General features: G+C 40.6%; 1 protein-coding gene across 1 annotated transcript in view; it reads left to right on the top strand.

Moving 5' to 3' along the window:
- ppp2r5a (protein phosphatase 2, regulatory subunit B', alpha isoform) overlaps positions 1-22,361 on the top strand; it is a 41,833-nt gene that overhangs the window by 15,793 nt on the left and 3,679 nt on the right. Inside the window, exons 2-11 of the mRNA XM_075459831.1 lie at positions 5,176-5,372; positions 13,752-13,853; positions 13,966-14,058; positions 17,655-17,785; positions 19,169-19,228; positions 20,752-20,860; positions 21,242-21,295; positions 21,456-21,506; positions 21,597-21,716; positions 22,168-22,295. Coding sequence (XP_075315946.1) covers positions 5,176-5,372; positions 13,752-13,853; positions 13,966-14,058; positions 17,655-17,785; positions 19,169-19,228; positions 20,752-20,860; positions 21,242-21,295; positions 21,456-21,506; positions 21,597-21,716; positions 22,168-22,295 — 1,045 coding nt within the window. The remainder of the gene's footprint in view (positions 1-5,175; positions 5,373-13,751; positions 13,854-13,965; positions 14,059-17,654; positions 17,786-19,168; positions 19,229-20,751; positions 20,861-21,241; positions 21,296-21,455; positions 21,507-21,596; positions 21,717-22,167; positions 22,296-22,361) is intronic.

The raw sequence follows: 22,361 nt of genomic DNA, 5'->3' as shown, positions 1-22,361 counted from the left end.
ATTCGCTTCAGTGATGCAGGAAACTCAGAAATGAGACTTTTCTTGTGCCAAAGGTCTACTTTCTCATGCAGTACAAAAAGTTCATAACTGATTGTTTTGTATGGAAAAAGGATGTTTAAGACAGCTCTTTAGTGATCCCACTGGCAACATCAGAACCACACCAGTTGAACTGGTCAGCACAGCTCTAACCCTACAAACAGAGCTCGAAGCGCGCTGGCCTCAAAGTCTTCATACCAAACGGTCGGCCTCGCTACTGAGAAAATGACACCGCTATACAGCAGGAGCAGCAGTAGAAAAAGTACAGGAAGTACATTATGTAAACACAAACTTAACTACACAATTTCCACTTCTCTGTTGAAATAATATGCAGTATTTCATGTTTTCAGTAAGGGTCGCATATATTGTGCCTCCTTGCGTGTCGGTTGGTTGTACAGATGCCTGAAGAGACGGACAAACTTGCATTTAAGACTCGGTTTTGCTTCTGGCCAACATTTGAATATTGAACTTATTGTTGACCTCACTCAAACCAGTTTGTTTCAGTTGAGAAAATCATCCTATGCTATCTGCAAAACTCTTGGCAGTTTTAGTACATTTGTATTTTTTTGCAGTACATTTTATTCCACATTTGATGCACTAAAGCTCCACATGAATATTTTATTCATAGTTGATTGATTCTAATACGAATGGCAACAGCTCTTGATTGTAGTGTTTGGGTGTGATGACACTTTGTGTGTCTTTTATATAGGAATTCATTGCGGGAATACACGAATAGTAAAACCTATAATGCATGGCTTTTATTGCTGTCGGGCTATTGTAATTTCATCACAGTCGAGGCATTTATTCTCAGACACAGTGGTTCATCTGTAAGACACCAGAGATCAACGGCGACGCTGTTAAGACCAATTGTGAATTACTCACTACACAACTAAAATAATTCTTAGTATTTATAAACCTTGTGCTTTATCCGTCTTCCTTTAACCTTGAGCCACTTTCTGACTCATTTCTATCTGTGGTTATGAAATTGCATGTTATTACTTTCAGATAGTAGCATAATTGATTCATGAAGCTCTCATTTCTTGTGGACCTGACACTTTATCCCTCAAATTTACAGCAGCTGAAATAAAATGCACACGCATTTGGCATGTTGATTCATTTGGGATATCCATCTGAGCTCGTGACTCCTTTCTTGTACTTTGTTCTCAATCATAGCTTCTTGGTTCTAATGGAAATTCCTTCCTTTGCTAAGCACCCGGAGGAATTTGTGCGCTAATGCATCACTGTGTGAAAGACAAAAATAGATTCACATTGGGGATAGCATCTACATGTCAGACAGTCTCCAACAGGCCCAGCCATGTTTTCTCTCAACACAATGTTTTTTACATTCTTTACTAACTGAGGAGGCACACAGAAAAGATATGCTGAGCATATACGGTTAAGTGGGCCTGTACTTTCATGAGGCAGAGCACTTGGTCATCTTCTGCATCAGCACGAGTTCCGATAAAGGTTTCATGAAGCATGTGTTGGACTGCAAATCGGCTCTCAAATTCACATGCCACATCCCGTCTTTTTAACCTGCAGAAGAAACACAAGTGTGGAAGAAGAACAATGTGTGGATTTACATGCGCGTCTTGCTCTGTGAAGTTGCCAGGCAACAAGCAAAGTCTCCACGATTTTTACACTTCTGTTTTTTTTTTTGTTTGTTTTTTTTTTTTTGTAGGGATTAGTCAAACGAAATGCAGTATGATAATGATGAGCTTTGAAGATGCTGTTGAGCGTATTTTTGTTAACTTTGGACTTGGAGGCATGCTAAAAATGGGGGGGAAAAAACCCACTTGGTTTGATTTGATGCTGTCTGATGCAGCTCGTAACATTTCTTTAACATCGGCATTTTGTTTTCATTGTAAAAGAGAGCAAGTCGTTTTCTGTAATAATAATTTGATCATCCGTTTCTCTCTAAAACCAGCGCAGAGATGGCGTTCCATGCAGGTTTAGATTACAGTAACATTCTTCTTTCCGGTCGTCCTCGGAAATAAAATTAAGTTACAGTAAGTCATAAACTCAACTGCACAAAGGCTGACTGAATTGCAGTCATGCACATAAAATTTAGTTAACTGTATAAAGTAATAATTGCATCAGATAATGGACAAAATACCATGGAGTCGCAGTAAAAATGTTCGACTTGATTCTTTACTTTGATGTACACGTCTGGCCCACATTCGTCTGTGAAATGCTGTCTGTTTGGTATTTACAAAGCAGTCCCTCTGAACCACACTTTAAGTTTGTAAAAGGTTCATACATATATAAGGCAGGAGATGCTTTCCTTTGACCTTGCTCAGTTGTGTCCAGGTTTAGTTTGAAAAAGCTCTCTGTATCCTTGCTTTTATCTTGCATCGTTGTTGTTGACTCTGACGTTGATGCGGTAGTCTTGTGTCAAGTCTTTTATTGTTAGTCGACTGGTTTGTGACAACAACTTCGATCCAGAAGTGCTCGTGTTGACGTAATTATATATTTAAAGTTACAATCGGTTAATCTTTACAACCCTAATGTTTGACATTTACTCTTACGCTCATGCAGTGTTGGAATGAAGGCGCGTTCCACTGCGTTTCATATATATGACCAAACCGTTCCTTTCAGTCAGACTGTCATGTTGCTCTGTTTTGTATTCAGTGCCCACAAAACACTAAAGGTTTGAATCTAGCATGCCTTCCCAAAGTGATAACACCCAGCCCTACACATGTTTACCACATACCACTACCAGGGAAGAAATGTGAGCCATCCTTGTGTCATGTTAACATGGCCGCAGGGGCATCAAGCCCTTTTTATCCTTCTTGCTCCAGTTTGGTATTTAGTCTGCCCTTTCAGCGTGGAATTCTTTTGAGATGCGATACTTTGGAAAATTGGCATTAAAGCAGAGTTGAATGCTAACAAGTCGGGTTGGTACAGTTGCACTCGAATATTGAGTTCACTCCGAGCAGCAGCCAGCGGTCTGACCTGCAGAGCTCAGTTGCGTAAGTACTTCGTCAGCTGTTGACACCTCTGGAACATTTAGACTGCGTGTGAAATTTATTGTGAATTTTTTGGCTGTGACTTACTGTGAGATCTCCCCGTGCCTCAACGTTTTATGGGGTAATGCCTATTCAGTTACATAACATTGCTCAAGAAGAAGCTGAACCATAAACTTCTCTCACCCTGACTCTCCTATGTTTGAAGCATAGCTGGAGAGTGGGAAATCACCCAGAGCTCTGGGTTTTCCTCCACCGATTAACCCACCTTCTTTGGTTAAAAAGACAGAGGGATCTCAATCAGTATTAGGCGTATTTTAACGAGATGCAGGGATCTATGAGGTGTTAGAAGGCTCCACTTTTGGTTTCAGCTCAGTTTGTTTTGAAGTTGGGCTCTGTTCCTCTATTATAACAATCAGTGGTTTTCTAAGGTCGGATGTTTCATCTTTAAAGTAGGCTGTCTGTTCTGAGCATGCTAAACCACAGAGACTATACAGAGCTGATCTCTCCTTCTGGTAATGGAAAGAGGGAACTAAAGACACAGGGGTCTTGTTACCTGGTCAGAGGTCTAAACCCAGTGATATCTGGAAATGTTTACCGAGAGGAAGCGACTAAATAGTCTTGAGCTACCTCTCGTTTTTTGTTTTTTTTTCTATTTTGCTTCTAAGCAGCCAGACTTACTTGATTTTCTTAAAGTGGTCCTGAGCAATAGCTCTCCAGGCTTTCTGAAGGTCTTTCAATTTTTTCTTTGGACATTGGCTGCTTTATCACTTTCATTCCCATCCTCGTACCTGACCATTTTCAAAGGAATATATATATATATATATATATATATATATATATATATATATATATTTGTTTGTTAAGCCTCTTAAAACTCACCTGTGAATCCAGCATTCAAAGGCATCTAACTCAGTGGATGAACCAGTGTTGTCTCTATACATAACAGACAATGTGGCAAAGAACCAATTTTAAATTGAATCTTGAAGCACTTTGCTACTAGCACCTGTTGCAAAGAAGCTTAACTTGTTCCTATTTATTTAGTTGCATGAAAAATGCTGACGATAACACAGAAAAGGGCAGAGGAATGTCAAGTTACTGTGGCACAGGACTGAGAATTAATTTACAGCAATTCACAGCTGTCTGTGGACATAATCATCACTTATAATATGGCCTAAATATCTTACTCTATTCACAACATTTAACACTTGGTCTGCTCAGTTAAATTTAGCGTCTAGTCTTTTAATTGCAGACCACATTCTTTCCAGCTAAATATCATGCAGCACACCATAGTTTGCACAGATTCTTAGTAATTGCTTAAAGCCAGCTCTGTTAGGAGACAGAACAGTCAAGTCATCGTTGTCAGATGATTAATAAGACAACCCCTCATCATTTTGTGAACTATCTTTTTTTAACCAAGAAAAGTCCTACTAGAGGTCACAAACTCATCTTTTTCATCAGGTGTCCAAAAGAGGAGAACCCAACCTTCTTCCAACAAGTGCAACATGTGCATTTAATAATTAAGCACAAACTAAACACAAAAGTGTGCCTTTCCACCCCAGTGTCATCGCCTGTCAGGGACTGCATATATCTTAGCGTAACCCCAGAACCTTTGGGGTATCTGGTTGTTGAGCTGTTGTAAATCAGACTGTCCGCGCCGATGTGCAGAAAGACTCGAGTGTGTTCAGCTATGAGCTGCTGCTGTGCTGGAACACAGCATCACTGTACAGTGCGTCTGCATTTTTGGACGGCTGCCAGTTTCTGTTTATAGCTTAGCTCAGGTTAAGTTTGACAGCTCGAATAACCCAGAGCGCTCTCACTGCCTAATCCATAAAAGGCTTTGTGATCAAAGCTGAGAATGACTGGGTCGCCTTTGTGTAGCATACATTTGGTCTGTTGTGTCTGCCTGCTTCTTGATCATGCAGGTTTGTTAGATAAGTATTATTATGCAATAAACCGGATCATTTGAGGTTGTTTTGCTGTGCTGGTGTGGTGTTGGCCCTTTCCAACCGGGCCTTGAATCACCTACGAATTCCAAAAACAAAAATCACATGCATATTTTTAATATTCACTGTGTCCCTCCTGTTTGTCTCATCTCTTATCCTTTTCCATAATGGATTGAATGATGCTGTTTATCCACAGTGAATGAGTGTATTTCCTTCTTTTGTTCCAGATGCCCCCTCCACAGAGCAGCAGGAACTGTTCGCCCAGAAACTTCAGCAGTGCTGCATGCTCTTTGACTTCTTTGACTCGGTGACGGACCTGAAGAGCAAGGAGATCAAGAGGGCTACTCTCAATGAGCTGGTGGACTACGTTTCCACCAACAGAGGTGTTCTGGTGGAGACCGCGTATCCAGAGATCACTAATATGGTGAGGATACACATGTGCATTAAAGCTCATTTGTCAAACTATGAAATTTCTTCAGGCTTTTTAGATTTAGGAAATAATCCGATGCAAAACCTAAAGCAACAATAGCATGGCCCAGTTCCCAGATGTCAGGTGATGTTCTAATACTAGTGTTTATTATTTCACAGCAGAGAGAGCTCCTCTCAGGCACCAACTTCCTTTGTACTTTAGCTGGATTAAAAAATGGAGGCTGATCTTGTGTCTAGACAGTGTGTGTCATGTGTCAGCAGCACGTGAGGTACATGATACCATCCTTAGGTGAAATCCATTACTATGCCGGTTCCATTTTAAGTCCAAAGGCCACATCAAATAACATTGTGCACGGGAAGAGCCCAATGTTATTTGATTCACTGTGGTTTCTCTTTTTTATTTTTTTGTCCCCTCAACTCATCCACTTCCACTGAAAACACGTTGACGTGTTCATGAAACTCGATTGAAACCGAATTCTGTGTCACTTCTTAGTTGGAATCGGTGAGTAAGAGATGTTTCTGTTTGTCTCTTTTTTTTGTTGTAGCTGCTGCCGGAAGTTTGAATGATTAGTGACGCTCCATTGAGGAATATTGCGTTCAGGGTCAAATTTAATAAACTGGACAAATTGATGCGTTGTTGTGCAAACCATAAACGGCGCCTATGGGAGTGTCCAGTTCTGCAGGTGACGTCCTAATGCTGCACTGATCTAAAAACCCAGTGTGACAGACTTATTTCAGTACACAGTCCAACACTGTCTGACAGGAACAGCACACATCAGTGCAATGATCGGTTGTGAGGAGCAGTCATTAATGCCTAAATAACAAGAGTAGAGAAAACTTTTTGGTCTTTCCTAATGGGCATCTGTCACCAAAGCCTACTGTCTACCACAGGAATGTGTGTGAACATGTATTCTTCAAGAAATTCAACACATATGAATACGATCCTGCAGCTGCGTCACTGCGTCCTCACCTTTTGATAACCTTGCATTCCTCTGCTTTTAGTGCCACTGTGGAGAATGATATCCCCACACAAGTTAAGGTGTATTCATTATAATAAAACAAAACAAAAGGTAAATGAGTTTAACAAAACAAGAAGGGTGTTGCATCAGTGCTTCTAGTCAAAGAGTCCAGGCTGTCTTATGTTTCAATCAAAATGTTCTGGTGAGGCCTTCTGTCATTTCCATTTTCAAGAATGGAAAGTGTTTTTCTTCACACGCTCTCTCCTTCTGCCAGTGCTGCAGAACACCTGTGCACAAGTTAAGACGTGCTTCTTTTTTTTACTGTGGTAAATAATGTCGCAATCGGCAGTTAATTACGAGCACAAAACTAAGTCAGTCAGCCAGTCTGTGGGATTTCTTTAAGTGACGCCCTCTGAAAGGGAAACTTCAGAGACTACAAGGGCAACCGGGCCAGGTACGAAGATCACTCTGTAAACACCTTTCAAGCTCTTACTGTGCCTCAATAGTAAAACCTACTCTGACAATTTAACGCTAAAAAAGGCTTCACGACAGGAAGTGTTTGAAGCTTATCACCAAACAAGCTGAAAGTGTGAAATGAATCCACCCAGTTTGCTCAAATGTACATCGGATAGCTGCTTGGATGTACCTTACAAAATGTTTTTGACCAGTTTGGTATAGATTTGTGCTTGTAGCAGGTGCCCAGATTCCTCCCACAGCGCAATAGTGACTCGTGCAGCATTTAAATCACAACATTCAGTGCTGCACTGATTCGCCCCACAATGGAGATCATCATGATGGATTCATGATTATCATGACGAGTAAACGCATCCTCAGCCGAGTCGAGGAGTCTTCAGATTACAAATGGATTGGAGTCAGTAATTCATGTTATGCCTCGAAACTATTGATTTAGGATTCTGTTTCCTTCTCTATTGACTTGAAGGTGTTTTAACAGTTCATTGTACCGTTCAGTCCCATTAAAGCTACGAGGAAGATGAAAAATGTTCTTCCTCCAGATTGCTTTAGAAGAAAATGTTGTGTATATCATACAAGATTCATTACAGTGGAAACCGCTTATAGTGATCACGTTGGTCCAGAGCCAATTTGAACACTATAAGCGGTTGATTACTATAACCGAATTTGTATTACAGTACAGGTATTTCACTTATTTTTTTAAGCAGAATATCATCTAAATGCCATTTGTATCGTTTTTCAATGAGAAAAACTAAATAAAACGGATAGCTTCAGCATTTACTGAATTTTATTATCATGCAAGTTTAATTACAGTACTGCGCAGTGCGCAGACATACTGTAGGCTAACTCAAATACAGTACGTTACTTATTCTCTGCTGTGCCGCCGGAGCTTTTTTTTTCTTACAAGTCAGAAAATAAAGTTTGAATTCAATCCGCCTTTCAGCACCCCTGCTCCTCGGATCTATGCTCCTCCGTGCCGGTGTTCTGTCGATTTGTGCTACTTGGTGTGAAAACGAAACTTAGAAAATCGGCTTGGCGCATGCGCAAAACCACAAAGTAGCAATTCTCGACAAGTAGGAGAAATCGAATGAACACCGGCCTCCCATCTTACAAGAACCAGCCTGGAGCTTCCAGCGGTCACACGCGCATTCAATCCGCTCTCCAGCACCCATCCTCGGACACATGCTCCTCCATGACTTCCTTTTTCCAGCCATGATTCGCGCGCTTGCTGCCCGGTGTCAACTCGTTACGTTAGCTAGCGAGGCAGAAGCAGACGTCCAGAAAGGAATCAAGGGAGTAAAAAATAAAATAGCTACACGTAGTTTTAAAATTATTTTTGCACATGTTTACATTCATAAAATGGCCAAAAATGAACATTATAAGCGGATTTCTTGATCACTATAAACGAATTATTTAAACAGCATTTGTATAGAAATGATTCCGTCCCAAGCCTTTTGATCCATATAAGCGGTTGATCACTATATCCGTGACCACTATAAGCGGTTTCCACTGTATTTGAACATTATAACTAAATGGCATGTAGGCGTTTGATTCCTTTTCCGTTCAGATGCAGCATTTGTGGGCTTGTCTTTTCAGGCCTAATGTCACAAATGTGCGTTTTGTCATCAAATATTCTTTTTTTTTTTTTTTTTTTTTTTTTTTTTTTTTAAAGATTAGGGATATTGAAGAAAAAGCTAAAAAGTTCAGGGAGAGGGTTAGAAGAGAAGGTTTAGGTTGATAATTGTGCCGAGTTATTCTCTTTCTTTTTTCTTTTTTTTTTTTTTATAAACCTGGACCTCAGAAATAAGGTCCAGGTTTTAAAAAAACAAAACAAAAACAAAACAAACTTCCCCTTTTTAAGACGTTGTTTGTTGACGTTGCTTAGATGTGAGAACACCTGAAAAGTAGGGCCGTACAATACCAACATGTGTAATATCAATATCACAAAGACAATATTATCGAGTTGCAAATGAAGAGGAACATGAGTTTCCCATGAAGGAAACCCAGATAAGAACCACGTGTCTGAGCCACAGATGGGGTTCTTGACTGAGTTTAGACAAACGGCAGCTACTTGTACGCTGTCAGAAAGTTGGGCTGATGATGGCTCTCCTGGATACTCTATGCTTGGAATCACATGACGGTCAAGAGGTAAGTGCTTTAAGTGCTGCCCTTTATTCTGCAGCAGCGAGGACCGCTTTGATCACAGAGGCCGTCAGGAGTACAAACGGCAAGATTTCTCATTTACATCAAAAGAGGCTGCTGTTGCCAACTCTTTAATTAGTGTTACTAGTAGATTATAGAAAAACACTTATCTCAAGCAGTTTTCACTGAATTCTTCATTGTATGCCAGGGATAAATGTAGAAAGACTTGAGGCTGAGCTAAAAAGAGCACCCATGAGATAACATTTCCCCCTGTTATTTGCTTAAATTTGTCACTTTCTTCTTTTGCTTCTTTTGGCTCTCCCACTTTTATGCAGCCTTGTTGCAAAGTCCGAGCTTCAGCTGCCCATCATCAGTGACCCTACACTAGTTTCACCTGCAGCTCTGACACCTCACAGCAACACGTTCTGAATCCTCCTACATAACTTTCTCACACAAATAACTGTTTCCTTTTTATCCTCACAAAAATCTCGCACGCCTCCCATGTTTGCTGTCCTCCCACGTTGTTTTTGCCTGTTTTGTCCAACTAGTTATTTTTCAATAGTGTGAGGTGGCTGGGGGAATTAAGTATCTGTGCCTGATGCTCGAGTTGTGTTTTATGTGAGCTACTTTGAGAAAGATGTAAGTCACCGCCAAATAAATGCCCTCAGTGAAGCTTGAGTGGCTGTATGTTTTATAAATGTTTGTACTATAGTTAGGTCTTGCTAGATATATCACACTTTAATATAGTTGAGGTTGCAGCCTTATCTACTAGTCCTTTTATCCTCAGCTGAACGTCCTGCTCAGCAACACAGCTTGCGATCTGAGTCATGTGATTCCAGTATAGCCAATGAGGTGATTCACATCAGAAAAAGGAAAACTTAACATGTTATACATCTGCTTTGTAAGCCTCTGCCCGCTCTACAGATGACATAAAGCCAGCAGTGTAGTCTAGAAGGTAGTTCAGTTTTACCTGAGAGCTTTGGCTGCATCCTCGCATCAGTTCAAACATGTTAACACATTACATCCGAAGAGCAAAGCGTAGAGAAATCTCTTTGCCCTTTAGTCTGCCCGGCATTTCTGTGCTAAATTATTGCGTATCCAGACATCTCAGAGCTGTGTAGTTTTATGTTGCAGACACTTCTTACATTTTGCATAAAAAGGCTAAATCCTAGCAAAGCTGTTTGTCAAACAGAGAGGAATTACAGTTTTTATATTTTGTCACATCAGTAGCAAGATCAACAGTAGAAATACAGTGTTGTAGTTGAATAGTGCAACAGGAACGTGTGCCTGCTTGCATTTGATTGACCAGAGCATCTCAGAGGCTGCGACAGTGTTGCTGCAGTGAAAGAAGAGTCAGGTGAAACTCTGATAGCTGTTTGACAAGCCAAAGCCGAGGCTGCTCTGTTTGTGACCTAAAAGCCTTTCATAACCCATTAGGAGCAGATACAACATTATTGAACTGGAACATGATTTTTTTTCTCCCCTCATTTTAGTAAACGGAGACCATGCTTTCAAGTTTTTCAATCAAGTCAAATTTATTTGTATAGCACATTTAATGTACAAAACAATTCAAAGTGCTTTACATAAAATAAAAGCATTAAAAATGTATAATTGAATATGAAGAGAGAGAAATAAAATGATTTAAAAACAAGCAACAGTCTAGATAAGTTAAAAGATACCGTGCAGATTTCATGCATAGACACATGAGAACAGAAATGTTTTTAACCTGGATTTAAAAATGTCTGCATTTGGTGAAAGTTTAATCTCCACTGGGAGTTTGTTCCACTTGTTTGCAGCATAACAGCTAAATGCTGCTTCTCCATGTTTAGTCTGGACTCTGGACTGGACCAGCTGACCTGAGTCCTTGGATCTAAGAGCTCTGCTGGCTTTATATTCTCTGAACATATCACAGATGTATTTTGGGCCTAAACCAGTCTGGTGTTATGTTGGCAGACTTTGAGCTGCAGGTCTCTTGGTCTCTGGTACTTTTGTAGAGCAGGAAATTTTAATCTATGATCAATGAAGGGTTCCTGAATTATACTCTCAAATTTGATGGTTTCGGGTTCTTACATGTGAATATATGCTTGATTTCATAATCTGTGAATGTATATTGGAAAATCCAGCTTGGAGTCAAAATCTGTTAATAAAATGAAATTTTCTTGTTATCTACTTTGGTCACTATTGGCAGAAGTTATAGTGTTACAGTTTTCAGATTTCCAGAATTGATGCTGCATAATTAATACTTAAATGTGTGACTTCATTAAATCTTTGTAACAAAGTGAACTCCTCAGGCAGTCGGCAAGTTCTTACCATTTCAGTAGATAGTGGCTGAGCTGCTTGATGTTTTGTTACTACGTGATATATCCTTTTGCCTGGAAACAGCTGCTCTGCAGTGTCAGACGTCTCTAAAGCAACAGGAAGGAAACAAGCAGGCAAATAACAGCTTATTGCTGGAACAGTGGTGAGCTGAGGGATTCATTAATCCTTGAAGGGCATGGGTTACAGCAGCACAATACCAGGCTTCTTTTTTCAGCTGATAGTAAAATCTGACTAAAATCAAATCTTTTTCCAGCAGAGCAGGGTGTAATGTCGCTAAGCCCTCATCATCTTTGGATGGTTCCAGGACAGTCATTGTGACTTTAAGGAGCAGCAGCCACAATGCGTCCTGTACAACACGCAGTGAATGAATGATTCTTACAATTCGGCGCCGATCTTACGGAACACATCCAGCCATTTAAAATCATCTTCTCAAACAATCCAGGTCACGAACAAAGTGGCCACTTGAGTTTGAGTTTGTAAACTGCATGTGTGCATTGTGATGTTGCTAAGAAACTAAAGCAGCTGTTGTCAGAGGCAGCTGTTGTTTGCCGTGGCCGGGAGCTTCACACTGATTATTGCTCTAGGTTGTGCAGCCAAAGTCAAATGAATGAAGCCCAAATAGATTGAACTTGCAAAACATGCATCTACTTTCAAAGTCGGGATTGAAGGGAAGTTTCCAGAGCAGTTGGGAAGAAGGGCCGAACAGACGGGGTTAACCGTGCTCAGATATTTTGCCTTATGAGATGGTCATAGACCGTTTACTCTTCCAAACTTTTAAACTACTACTACACCTTTATCTGACAGCAATCATCAGTGTCAGCATTTTTGCAACGGCAAGCTTCAGCTCCTTGTGTTTTACTAGCACATATGCTAATGTTTATACCTTTTTCCATATCGGCAGCGCTGCCTGTTTGTGCAGAAATTACTCGGATGGAAAGTTTTTCTGCTGATTTCTCAGCATGTCAGAATTTGGGCTGCTGTCACGCTTTAAAATTCCTTTGCCGCCTTCTTCTCCCATTAGTGTGAGCTGGATTTTTCCAGCTGCCAATGGTTAATTTGATGTTACCTTTATCACTTCAGTATGATGTTGTGCATCCAATCACCTAATACTGGCCTTTTTCTATCCTTTCTGCTGATGTGTGTGTGTGTGTGTGTGTGGGTCTGTGTGTCTGTGTCTCTCAAATTTATCTCAACTAAAAATAACACAGTGGGATGGAGGTGGCAGTGACCTGTCTACAGTGATTGTCTCCAGTACTGAATTTTAATGAGGAGTTGTGACAGATGCAGACTCGGTAATGGGTTTTTTATCAAGTGCCGTTCGGTTTTGGTAACACTGTTAAACACCCTCAAATACACAGAAATAGTCCAGAAAAAGAAGCTGTCGTCTTTTCCAGTTGGCAAGCTCCCAGTGATGCCAGCGGGTGTGTTTTTGTTTGAGGTTTCTCCACATTTCTGCAACTAGTTATTCTGAACTCTGGGCTCATCACAATAACCAGCTTAAAAAGGTACACTAAGACACCTGTTCTGTGTCTGTGCCTCAGGTCAGATGTTTGGGCAAATATACGAATAAACTATGACCAAATTCATGGAGAGGCTCACTGCATGTAATATTTTGTAGATAAAATGCAGGGTAGAGCTGGGGATAGCAGCCATTTGTACCACAGCAGCATAATTAATTATCACTACCGAAAACTCATCTGTTAGAAGTGGTTAGACTGAAAATATATATATATATATATATATAGCTGCTTAACAATGGTCTCTTTTTAAGCAAATGGAGTCTTTCTTGTTATATTTTCTAAAGTGCATCCCCTAAAGTCTGCATTCCACCCAGGATATCACAGCATATTTAAAGGAGAACTGCGGTATTTTCAACATTAAGCCTCTTTTCTGAGTCGTCTGCAATGTTTTAGAACCCCCCTCACCGCTTTTTTGATGTTTAGTGCTGTCTCCGGTATTTGCCTAATTTTGATTCTTCTCAACCTGCTTCAGAATGGCAAGTACGGTGCATGTCCAAAAAGGTCCGTAAAAGCACCATAAACGTCCATTTTCAAAATCATCAACTCACCGGAGTGGTTACTGGTGTGCACTGGTAATCCATATCAAATTTCGTGGCGAAAAGTTGCTTCTGTCGTGTTTTATTTGACATTTTGTACTGGATGTTCGTTGATATTACTCCGCCACCGCTAAGAAAATAGTGCGAGCATGAACGAGCTGCCAAATAAAACACGACAGAAGCAACTTTTCGCCACGAAATTTGATATGGATTACCAGTGCACACCAGTAACCACTCCGGTGAGTTGATGATTTTGAAAACGGACGTTTATGGTGCTTTTACGGACCTTTTTGGACATGCACCGTACTTGCCATTCTGAAGTACAGGACATCCGTTCGTAACTACATTTTCCAGCTCGATTTCCTTCCATGTTCTCATGTTTTGTTTTGTTTTTATACATTTCTGAGCACTCTTGCTTTCCCTGCAGATCAGCACCAACATTTTCCGGGCTCTTCCGCCAAGTGATAATCCAGATTTTGACCCAGAAGAGGACGAACCCACTCTGGAGGCTTCGTGGCCTCACATGCAAGTAAGGCTCTGATGCTTTGCTGTCTGTCTGCCCCACTAACCCTTCAGCTGATAGAACTGTGTTACACACTGTGTATGCCTATTTATTTTTTTTGTCTTTCTTCATCTTCCAGCTGGTCTACGAGTTTCTGCTGCGCTTCTTGGAGAATCCAGACTTCCAACCCAGTATTGCCAAGCGACATATTGATCAGAAGTTTGTTCTACAGGTTTGTGCCCTTTTTGACAAAGCAAATCATTCTTCAGTTGTATGTATCCACAGCTTTAATCGTATGATGAATAATGAACCTTAGAGTTTGGCGGTTTGGTGAAAACAACACTATTATTACCACACCTCAGCAGCCTACACTGTTTTTTCATTAAATAGGTTTTTTTTGGATGAATCGGACTATTAATCCACTGGAGCTCACCTCTTGCCGCCCTGGCTCAGAACCCACCTTCTGTAGGAACGCCTCAGTTCTTACGAAGCAGCGGTTAACGGGCACCAAAAGGCCTGGAATGTTGGCGGGCCACATCTGAGGTGCCTGTTCCGACTTTCCATGATGTGAGCGTGTCGTTGGGGAGCTTTAAATAGCTGCCTGTTGTTTACTCTTCAGGAGAGAAGTAGTTGGAGCAAAGAGAATAAGATGGAGGATTGGGTAGTAGTGAAGGCAGGAAGTAAAGGCCGGGTTAAGTTGTCATTATTCACACAGCATGGGAATACCATGGGAGAAGCTTTGCCAGAGGAGGAGTGCACCTCATCTGCTCTGTTTTTCTGTCCTACCAGTTTTATGACTGTTTTTTTTTTTTTCACTGCTCTGGTGATACTCGATCAACTGGTGCTCAGCGCAGCTGTTGCAGAAAAGAGCTTCACCATGGGAAAACCACCATTTGTGGAACATGTGGTGGGACACGTGGTCAGGGTGTATTTTAGACTTGTATTTATTTATTTATTTTTTGTAAGGGTGCATTGGAGTGGAGTTTGTGTGTTGCCATGTGGGATCCCAGCTTATGGCTCTGTATTTAAAGTCAACAATTTCAGAAGAACCAGTTCTGGGAATTTTTAGCCTCCAAATCTAACGGATGTTCCTTTATACTGATGTATTCGGCTGAAAACCTTGTGTTTTTACACAGTGACAGTGTTTATGTGGACAGCAATATTCCAGTTGATGATCTATTCCATTCATCTTCCTGTTAAAGCTACATATGTGTTGTAGTCCAATTAATGACTCATTCCCACGTTAAATCCCCTACGCCATACATTCTGTTCTCAAAGCCAGATCCAAAGCCTTCTTTAGGTCCATATCTCTAAAGACATGCAGCATTACTCACATTGCTCCATCAGCACAATAAAAGGTCTGCAGTGCACTATGTGCAGCAGTTGGCTTAATTCGACGATTGCTTACAGAATACGACTTTTTTCAGGTTAATATTTCTATTATTGTAGATGTTCTACAGAAAATCCTTTAAACAAAGCCTGAGGTCTGAATGGGTTGATATGATTTATATCAAAATATTGCTACCCCTGTAAATGTAGCCAGTGTTTAACCTTCCTATTATCCAGTTTTGACAAGTTGAGTAAACCAAGGTGAGATGAGTAATAAGAGATAAGTATAATAATTGTTATACTTACACAAAACACTTATACTTATACAAAAGTTGCAAAGTAATCTGCTTCATTTGCAGAGTGTGTTCGGGTGACCTCTTTTCAAACCTACACTGCTGAGTTGAAGGGGCCGTCTTTAAACATCAGCTTTCTTTTTTGTAATCCTTATTTGGCGAGTTTTTTTCCCTTCATTTAGATGATGCGTTGTCAAGCTGAAACACAGGAAGAAGAGCAGGGACAGGAAAGACCCGAGTCTGTTGCAGCACAGCTGACCCTTTAATGTGACATTGTCCATCCACTGTCAGTGAGAGCCTGAGGTTTTGGACAGAAATAGAAGGCCGCTCTCTTACTTGAAAGTCATATTGTTTGAGACTTTTTATATTTTGAACAGTCATATCTCATATGTACAGTATGAAGTTGTGAGCGTATCCCAGAGCAATTTCTTTGGCCATGAAAGTATTTTCGTCCCACCACCTGTGAGCAGATAATTGTACCTCCATACCTAAATGCATACCAATAAAATGTAGTTTACTGACGGATCTTTTATTTTGGTTCCAACTCCTAAGTGAGAGATTGTTTATGTGAAATGTTTGTTAGATGCTGATGAGGCTCCCGAGAGAACTTTGGTCCCAGTGTGACCTATTGTGATTGAATATTGATGTTACCTCAGGCACAACCAGCACGTCGGTATTACTGTGGCAGCTTTCATTTCATAATTTGGTCTGGCCCAATGTCCATATCCCATTTTGCCGTCATTGATCAACTTCAGTGCTGATCAGAGTGGTGATGTAACCTTTCAAACTTTGCATGTAAACAGCAAGCATTGTTGATGTTTTGATCTATCACTCTTACAAACATGAACAATATTACATTGCAAAATGCATGTCTTACAATAAAGAAAACATAAAGGTAGGAATGGAAAAGGTGTCCATGAAGTAGTCCTGCGTGATGGTTCACAGCATTTCATTCAGTCCTGATTCTTTCAGGTCGATCACAGAAAGCTACCGAGATGACAGACGGATGTAAAAAAATTCGATGTTGTTTATGTTGCATTAATCCGTCTGGTGAAGTCCTTTTAATTGTGAGGACAAACCAAAGGTTCACGAGTGCTCAAATGTGTGTCCACATCTCAACGTTTGACATGGATTCTCAGAAAGAGCTGAAGATTCTGCAGAGCTGTGAAACTGCATGGGAATATGAATAAGCTGCATTTAAAACATGTTGCCTTTGGAGCAGCTGGGTGAATAGGAGCAGAGCAGCAGAAACGCCTGCGCACCAACATGATAAAACCTTTTTCCTGGATACACACAGGGTTAAAAATAGATAGTGGGCCCTGTCACCAAGGTGCTGATGACATGCAAGTGGAAGATGAGCACTGAACCCTGAAACTGACTGGAGCCTAAAAGCACTACTTTTGAACTCGCCGGCTTTTTTGTATTTTTTTTGTATTGATGACTCATAATATTTTACTGCAAATAGCTGCTGTGTGCCGGGGGTTTCAAACCTGTTTACATTATTGAGCGCTTACGCTCAAGTACTGTGTGTATGTTGGATAAGATGTGGGTAGCTGGTATAACAATGCTTGATTATTCACACGTATTTGCACAGATGACTGCATAACGGCGGGTGCGGCGCATTTGAGTGGTTGCAGCCTGTTTAATTTATGTATTTTTTTCATAGAAAATCAAAAGGTAATATGGATCATTTGTACAGATAAACATGGGAAGAATGATAACGGCCCTTCTTAGCTTTGTGGAGTATGTCAGGTGACTGTTGTGCTGATGACCCACAACTTTACTGTTCACTCACCGTATTTATGATTTTTAGAAGAAGTAAACTCCCTTTAAAAGTCTTGGTCTGTTCATCATCTTTGCTGTTCATGTAAAGGTGATCTGTACCGAGGAAACTGATATCACAATGTGTAATCTCAGCAATATTTCACTATTTGAGGTGACTCCATTTAAAGGATATTAAAGTCTTCTGTCCAGGCAGTCACAACCACAAGCAAAACACTGAATATGTTAGCTTTTAATGGAAGCATTCCAAAATGTTATGGTTGCAAAATCCTGTATCATACAGTATGTGATGAGAATCTACTCGTAGTATAAAGGCAGCAATGTCACTGGTTACTGAGTTACTGAAAATACCTTTTCAGTCACTGAACTTAAAGCGGCGCTGAACTTAAATTCATTTTATTTCTTCTTCTCCGTGTCTGCACAGCTGCTGGAGCTGTTCGACAGCGAGGACCCAAGGGAGAGGGACTTCCTGAAGACTATCCTGCATCGGATTTACGGAAAGTTTCTGGGCTTACGAGCCTTCATCAGGAAGCAGATCAATAACTTTTTCCTGCGGTGAGCGAACAGCCAGGAAACATGCTTGGTGTCTCTTTTTTTTGTCTTTTTTTTTGTCTTGTACGCACATAATACGGGAACATAAAAACTGGAAATCAAAAGTTGTGTTGGGTGTTGTGTGAACAATCTACTGTCATGGGTGGCTTGTTGCTTTCACTTCAACCGCCTCTAACTCAGTCACTTGTTTGGGAATTTAACCCCCAGATGAACCAGTGAGTAAATTTACTTCTGATGATCCAAATGCCAAAAAGCCCTCCATCTGGGGGCAGTATTTTCCAAACCAGAGCAAAGATCACAGGACTGAACTGTGCTGACTGGCCAAACGCAGACCCCCAGAACAGCTTCCATGTGTGCGCTGCCTCATTTATGACATGGTCCTTATTTTGCTTGCACTGACATTAGGACAAACAGCGGCCATTTATTGCAGTGTTTGTTAAACATCCCCTAGACTAAAAAAAATAGTTGGGGGGGGGGTTGTCCCCTGGCAGCAGAAATGTACAATCATTAGGCCATAAACAAATTGTAAGTTTACAGTCTTCATGCCATCTTTTCCATATTGTATTACCTTCAGTTACACAACATTAAATACTAAAACTTATCTTAATCTTTACTCATGTAAAGTTTGCTCTGGAGATTTTAACTTTAGGGAAATCGGACCCTGTTAAACTTCACGGCTCTTCACCAGCTTCTTATACGCTGTGGTGTAAGGTTTCTGGTCGCAGTTTTACTTGACTCTATTGTACACTTTTCTGTTTTAGCTATCGAAGGAGTTATTTTCTCGGCAGATCGATTCGCCCCTCTTTAAAAAAAATAAAAAAGATAAAATGGGGTCACAGTAAAAGTGTTCAGTCGGAGGCTTCAGTTACTTTAAGCAGCGGCGTTGCGCAGCTTAACTGCTCCTGTTGTTGTGTGACAATGAGATTTTGATGATTGAGATGGGGACACTTGATGTCGTTTCCAACAGGCGAGGCGACAAAGCGGGTGCGCCCATTTTGACCATCTGCCTCTGAGGTTAAAAATAGTGCCTCAGTTGTCAGGCTCTGTCTGTACATAGCAGCGCTGCACAGCTCAATGGACATGCGCTCCCAAACAGGGTGAATTGCGTATGGATCATTAAGCTGCATTTACTTTTTGGTCTGCAGCTCAATATGTTTAAATTGATATAGTTTGTAACTCTTTGGTCCACGAACATGCAGGTGATTCCTGTTTCCTGCAAACTTTTTTTACTACGGATGTAAAAAGTTTACAACTTGTCAATTCCTAAAATAACAAACAATCATATTTATAATAACCCCATAACTTGTGAGCAGGTTTGACTGGTTTGTTCTGATCAATGCGCTCCACATCTTGAGTTGTAATTAGTGTTTTCATCCTTTGTTTCAGGTTCATATATGAAACTGAACACTTCAATGGTGTTGCTGAACTGCTGGAGATTCTGGGAAGGTGAGTAAATAAATCCAGTATAAAACTAAAAATTTAGTTTATCAATTAATTGATCGGTTCGTTTTAGCGTCTAAGTTGAATCTAATATCAACGTTTGCAGGCTGCAGCCGTTACAGTCGGAGAATAACATAATTTAGTCATATTTGGTTTAAAACTGAAAGGTTTTTTGGGGGTTTTTTTTTTTTGGGTTTTTTTTAGTGTTGCATTGTTGAATGGATGAAATTACTTACGAGTGTCAATGCAACAGCTCCTTTTTCCGCCATGTCCGTTCACAGCGACCCAACTGACTGGAGCCCACCCCCTTTATTTAGCAGGGTCTGCCTCTTTCGAGATCAGTGGTACTCGATAACCCTTCAAGCACATTATGACCATCTGACAGAGGATACAGTGAGAACCCTGGGAGCTCTCACTAGCACACACAGCAAACAGACGACCGACCACCAAGCTGACTGAGACGTTCGTGATTAGATTAGACTTCCCTCGTCTGCCACAAACAGTTGGCACTGATCCCTCTAAAGTCCCCTCGTCACAAGTCATGTGTTGAACTGGTCCGGGTTGTAAAAACCCAGGTTTCACTGTTGGTCCATTTCTCTGTGTTTTGTTCGTTTTTCTAGAATAACGTAAGAGCTGTTGCTTATTTGGGCTTCCTTTCACCAAAGTTAATAAGTTTATTGTAGTAATGGCGGAGCTGCTGATGGTGTATGTAATGATAACAAATGGGAAATGAGAATTTCCTGCATCTAACGAGGAAAAAATAAATAACATCTCAAGTCAGACTTCTTCCTCTTCAGGATGTGAATGATTTGGCGAAACGTTTACTCGGGATGCATTTCGAGTGCATCTGGTAATCTCAAAGGTCTACATCATTTTGTACAGCACAGCCTGTCTGTTTTTTTTTTTTTTATTAACCCATTTGCTTTTTTTGAATGATCATTTCTCATCAAAGCTGTGTTGAAATTTAAATGCTTTTCTTTGTTGTTATAATTAAAATAGCATTTTCATTATTACAGAGAGATTAAAGTTAAAGAAGAAAAGGTAGAGTTTGGATTTTGATACTAAATTCCAGGTAGTGGTAAAAGTTCAAATGTAGATGGTACCTGACATATCAAAATACAGATAATTAGTAGCTGTGCTAATGAGGCTTTTACTGCTCTCTCCATCTGTTGATGTGAGAGTAAGACTAATAGTGCTTCACTGTGCTGTATATGGGTAATATACAGTATTTTCCAACATTTTATCACACATGTCAACAAGAAAAAAAAAAAACAGTAAAGCGTGTAAGGTGGACTTTTATCAGATTATTCACCAGTATCTTTAAGTGTTGCTGATATTTTTTGTCTGTTTTTCAGTTTACAGTCTGTGTGCAGACTTGAGTTTGAGGTCTTAAGCCGGCTTGCACAAAATGCTTTGTTTCTCAATGATGTGGTATTCTCAGAAATTCACACCTGGTCTCAGGTCTGATTTGATGCCATTCTGTCTGTTTTATGTGATCTAACAATGCTCTGATGTGTCTCCGTTAACAGCATCATCAACGGCTTTGCGTTGCCTCTGAAGGCGGAGCACAAGCAGTTCCTGATGAAGGTGCTCATCCCGTTGCACACAGCTAAGGGATTGGCCTTTTTTCATGCACAGGTAGAAGAAAACTCTTTATTTTCCGAATTTCGCTGCATAGCCTGTATCATAGTACTCTTGATATTTGTTTAGAAGATATCTTTCATTTCTAGCTTTGCACATAAAATGTCAGACAGCTAAAGAATACGGCTGTTTATGAGGAATGTCTCAGCAGAATTGAGCAGCTGTGATGTAACTTTGTACTGTAGCACCCTCTGGTGGCTCGGAAACGGAAATGCATGTTTCAGAAATGCGTTATTTTTTTATTTTATTTTTTTTTGTTCATTTTAGTGTTTTTAACTTCCAAGTGCACATTTTAAAATATCACCTTTTGTTTCTGTCTTTCTATAATGCGGTATTTGTGTATATTTCATGTAAATCTTTTCCCTCTGCTCCCCTCAGCTCGCTTACTGTGTGGTCCAGTTCCTGGAGAAGGATCCCACGCTCACAGAGCCGGTACTTTTTTTTCTTTTTTTTTTTCCCCAATCCTTACTCCCACTCAAAGCATAGAGCCTTAAGCACAAGATTAGTCTACACTGCAGAGGATTTTGTAGTAGATGCTAGAAACCACCCACTCAAACGAGCATATGTGAGGAATTCTCTGTTGTGTCCACAGGTGATCCGCGGCCTGCTGAAGTTCTGGCCTAGAACTTGCAGCCAGAAAGAGGTATTCTGCATTTCTATAAATACACTGTTGGCTTAGAAGTGTGCCCGCAGTAGGCCGCATTTCAAAATGTTGCGCTTCTCGCCCAATCAGGTGATGTTCCTGGGCGAAATTGAAGAGATTCTCGATGTCATTGAACCAACGCAGTTTAAAAAAATCCAGGAGCCGTTGTTCAAGCAGATCTCTAAATGTGTGGCCAACCCACATTTTCAGGTACGCTCAAAACAAGCACATATGCATTGAGTTTGTCTTGCCTCGAATACTTTACAGTCTTATTACACGTAGCTCTTTTAAACGGTAGTGCATGCTTCAACATTAGGATATACAGGAGAAAAAAAAAACATTTTTACAGCAGTGACAGCAGGTGCTTGTAGTTGCTGACTCAAACTTAGAGCCTTGAAAAGCGATGACTAGCGAAAGATTCACAAGCCTTTTGTCTAAGTGCCTTAAGTGCCAACAACTGAGTGCATTTGTGCACAGGTAAGTGATGCCATCACTTAAACATAAAATGGATCCTTTTTGTGACATTAGCTTCATGTAAATCCTGGAAAGGGGGCCTTTTGTCATCACCCTTTTTCCTTTTCAGATATCTCAATGTCACCAATCAGAGTAACCCCAATTCCCATTGGACTCTTTGACTCTTTAACTGTCTGTGTCCTCACAGGTAGCAGAGCGAGCGCTGTACTTCTGGAATAATGAGTACATTCTCAGCCTCATCGAGGAGAACATCGACAAGATCCTTCCCATCATGTTCGGCAGCCTGTACAGAATCTCTAAAGAGCACTGGAACCCGTACGTAATGTCCCTGCAGGGGATGGTGAAGCTACGTTTGCCACAGTAACTCCAGAAGTGTTCAGA

This window comes from Odontesthes bonariensis, chromosome 24, assembly GCF_027942865.1.
Source record: "Odontesthes bonariensis isolate fOdoBon6 chromosome 24, fOdoBon6.hap1, whole genome shotgun sequence".
Taxonomy (NCBI): domain Eukaryota; kingdom Metazoa; phylum Chordata; class Actinopteri; order Atheriniformes; family Atherinopsidae; genus Odontesthes; species Odontesthes bonariensis.
The sequence above is the reverse complement of the archived record's forward strand: the minus strand, read 5'-3'. Positions and strand labels throughout refer to the sequence as shown.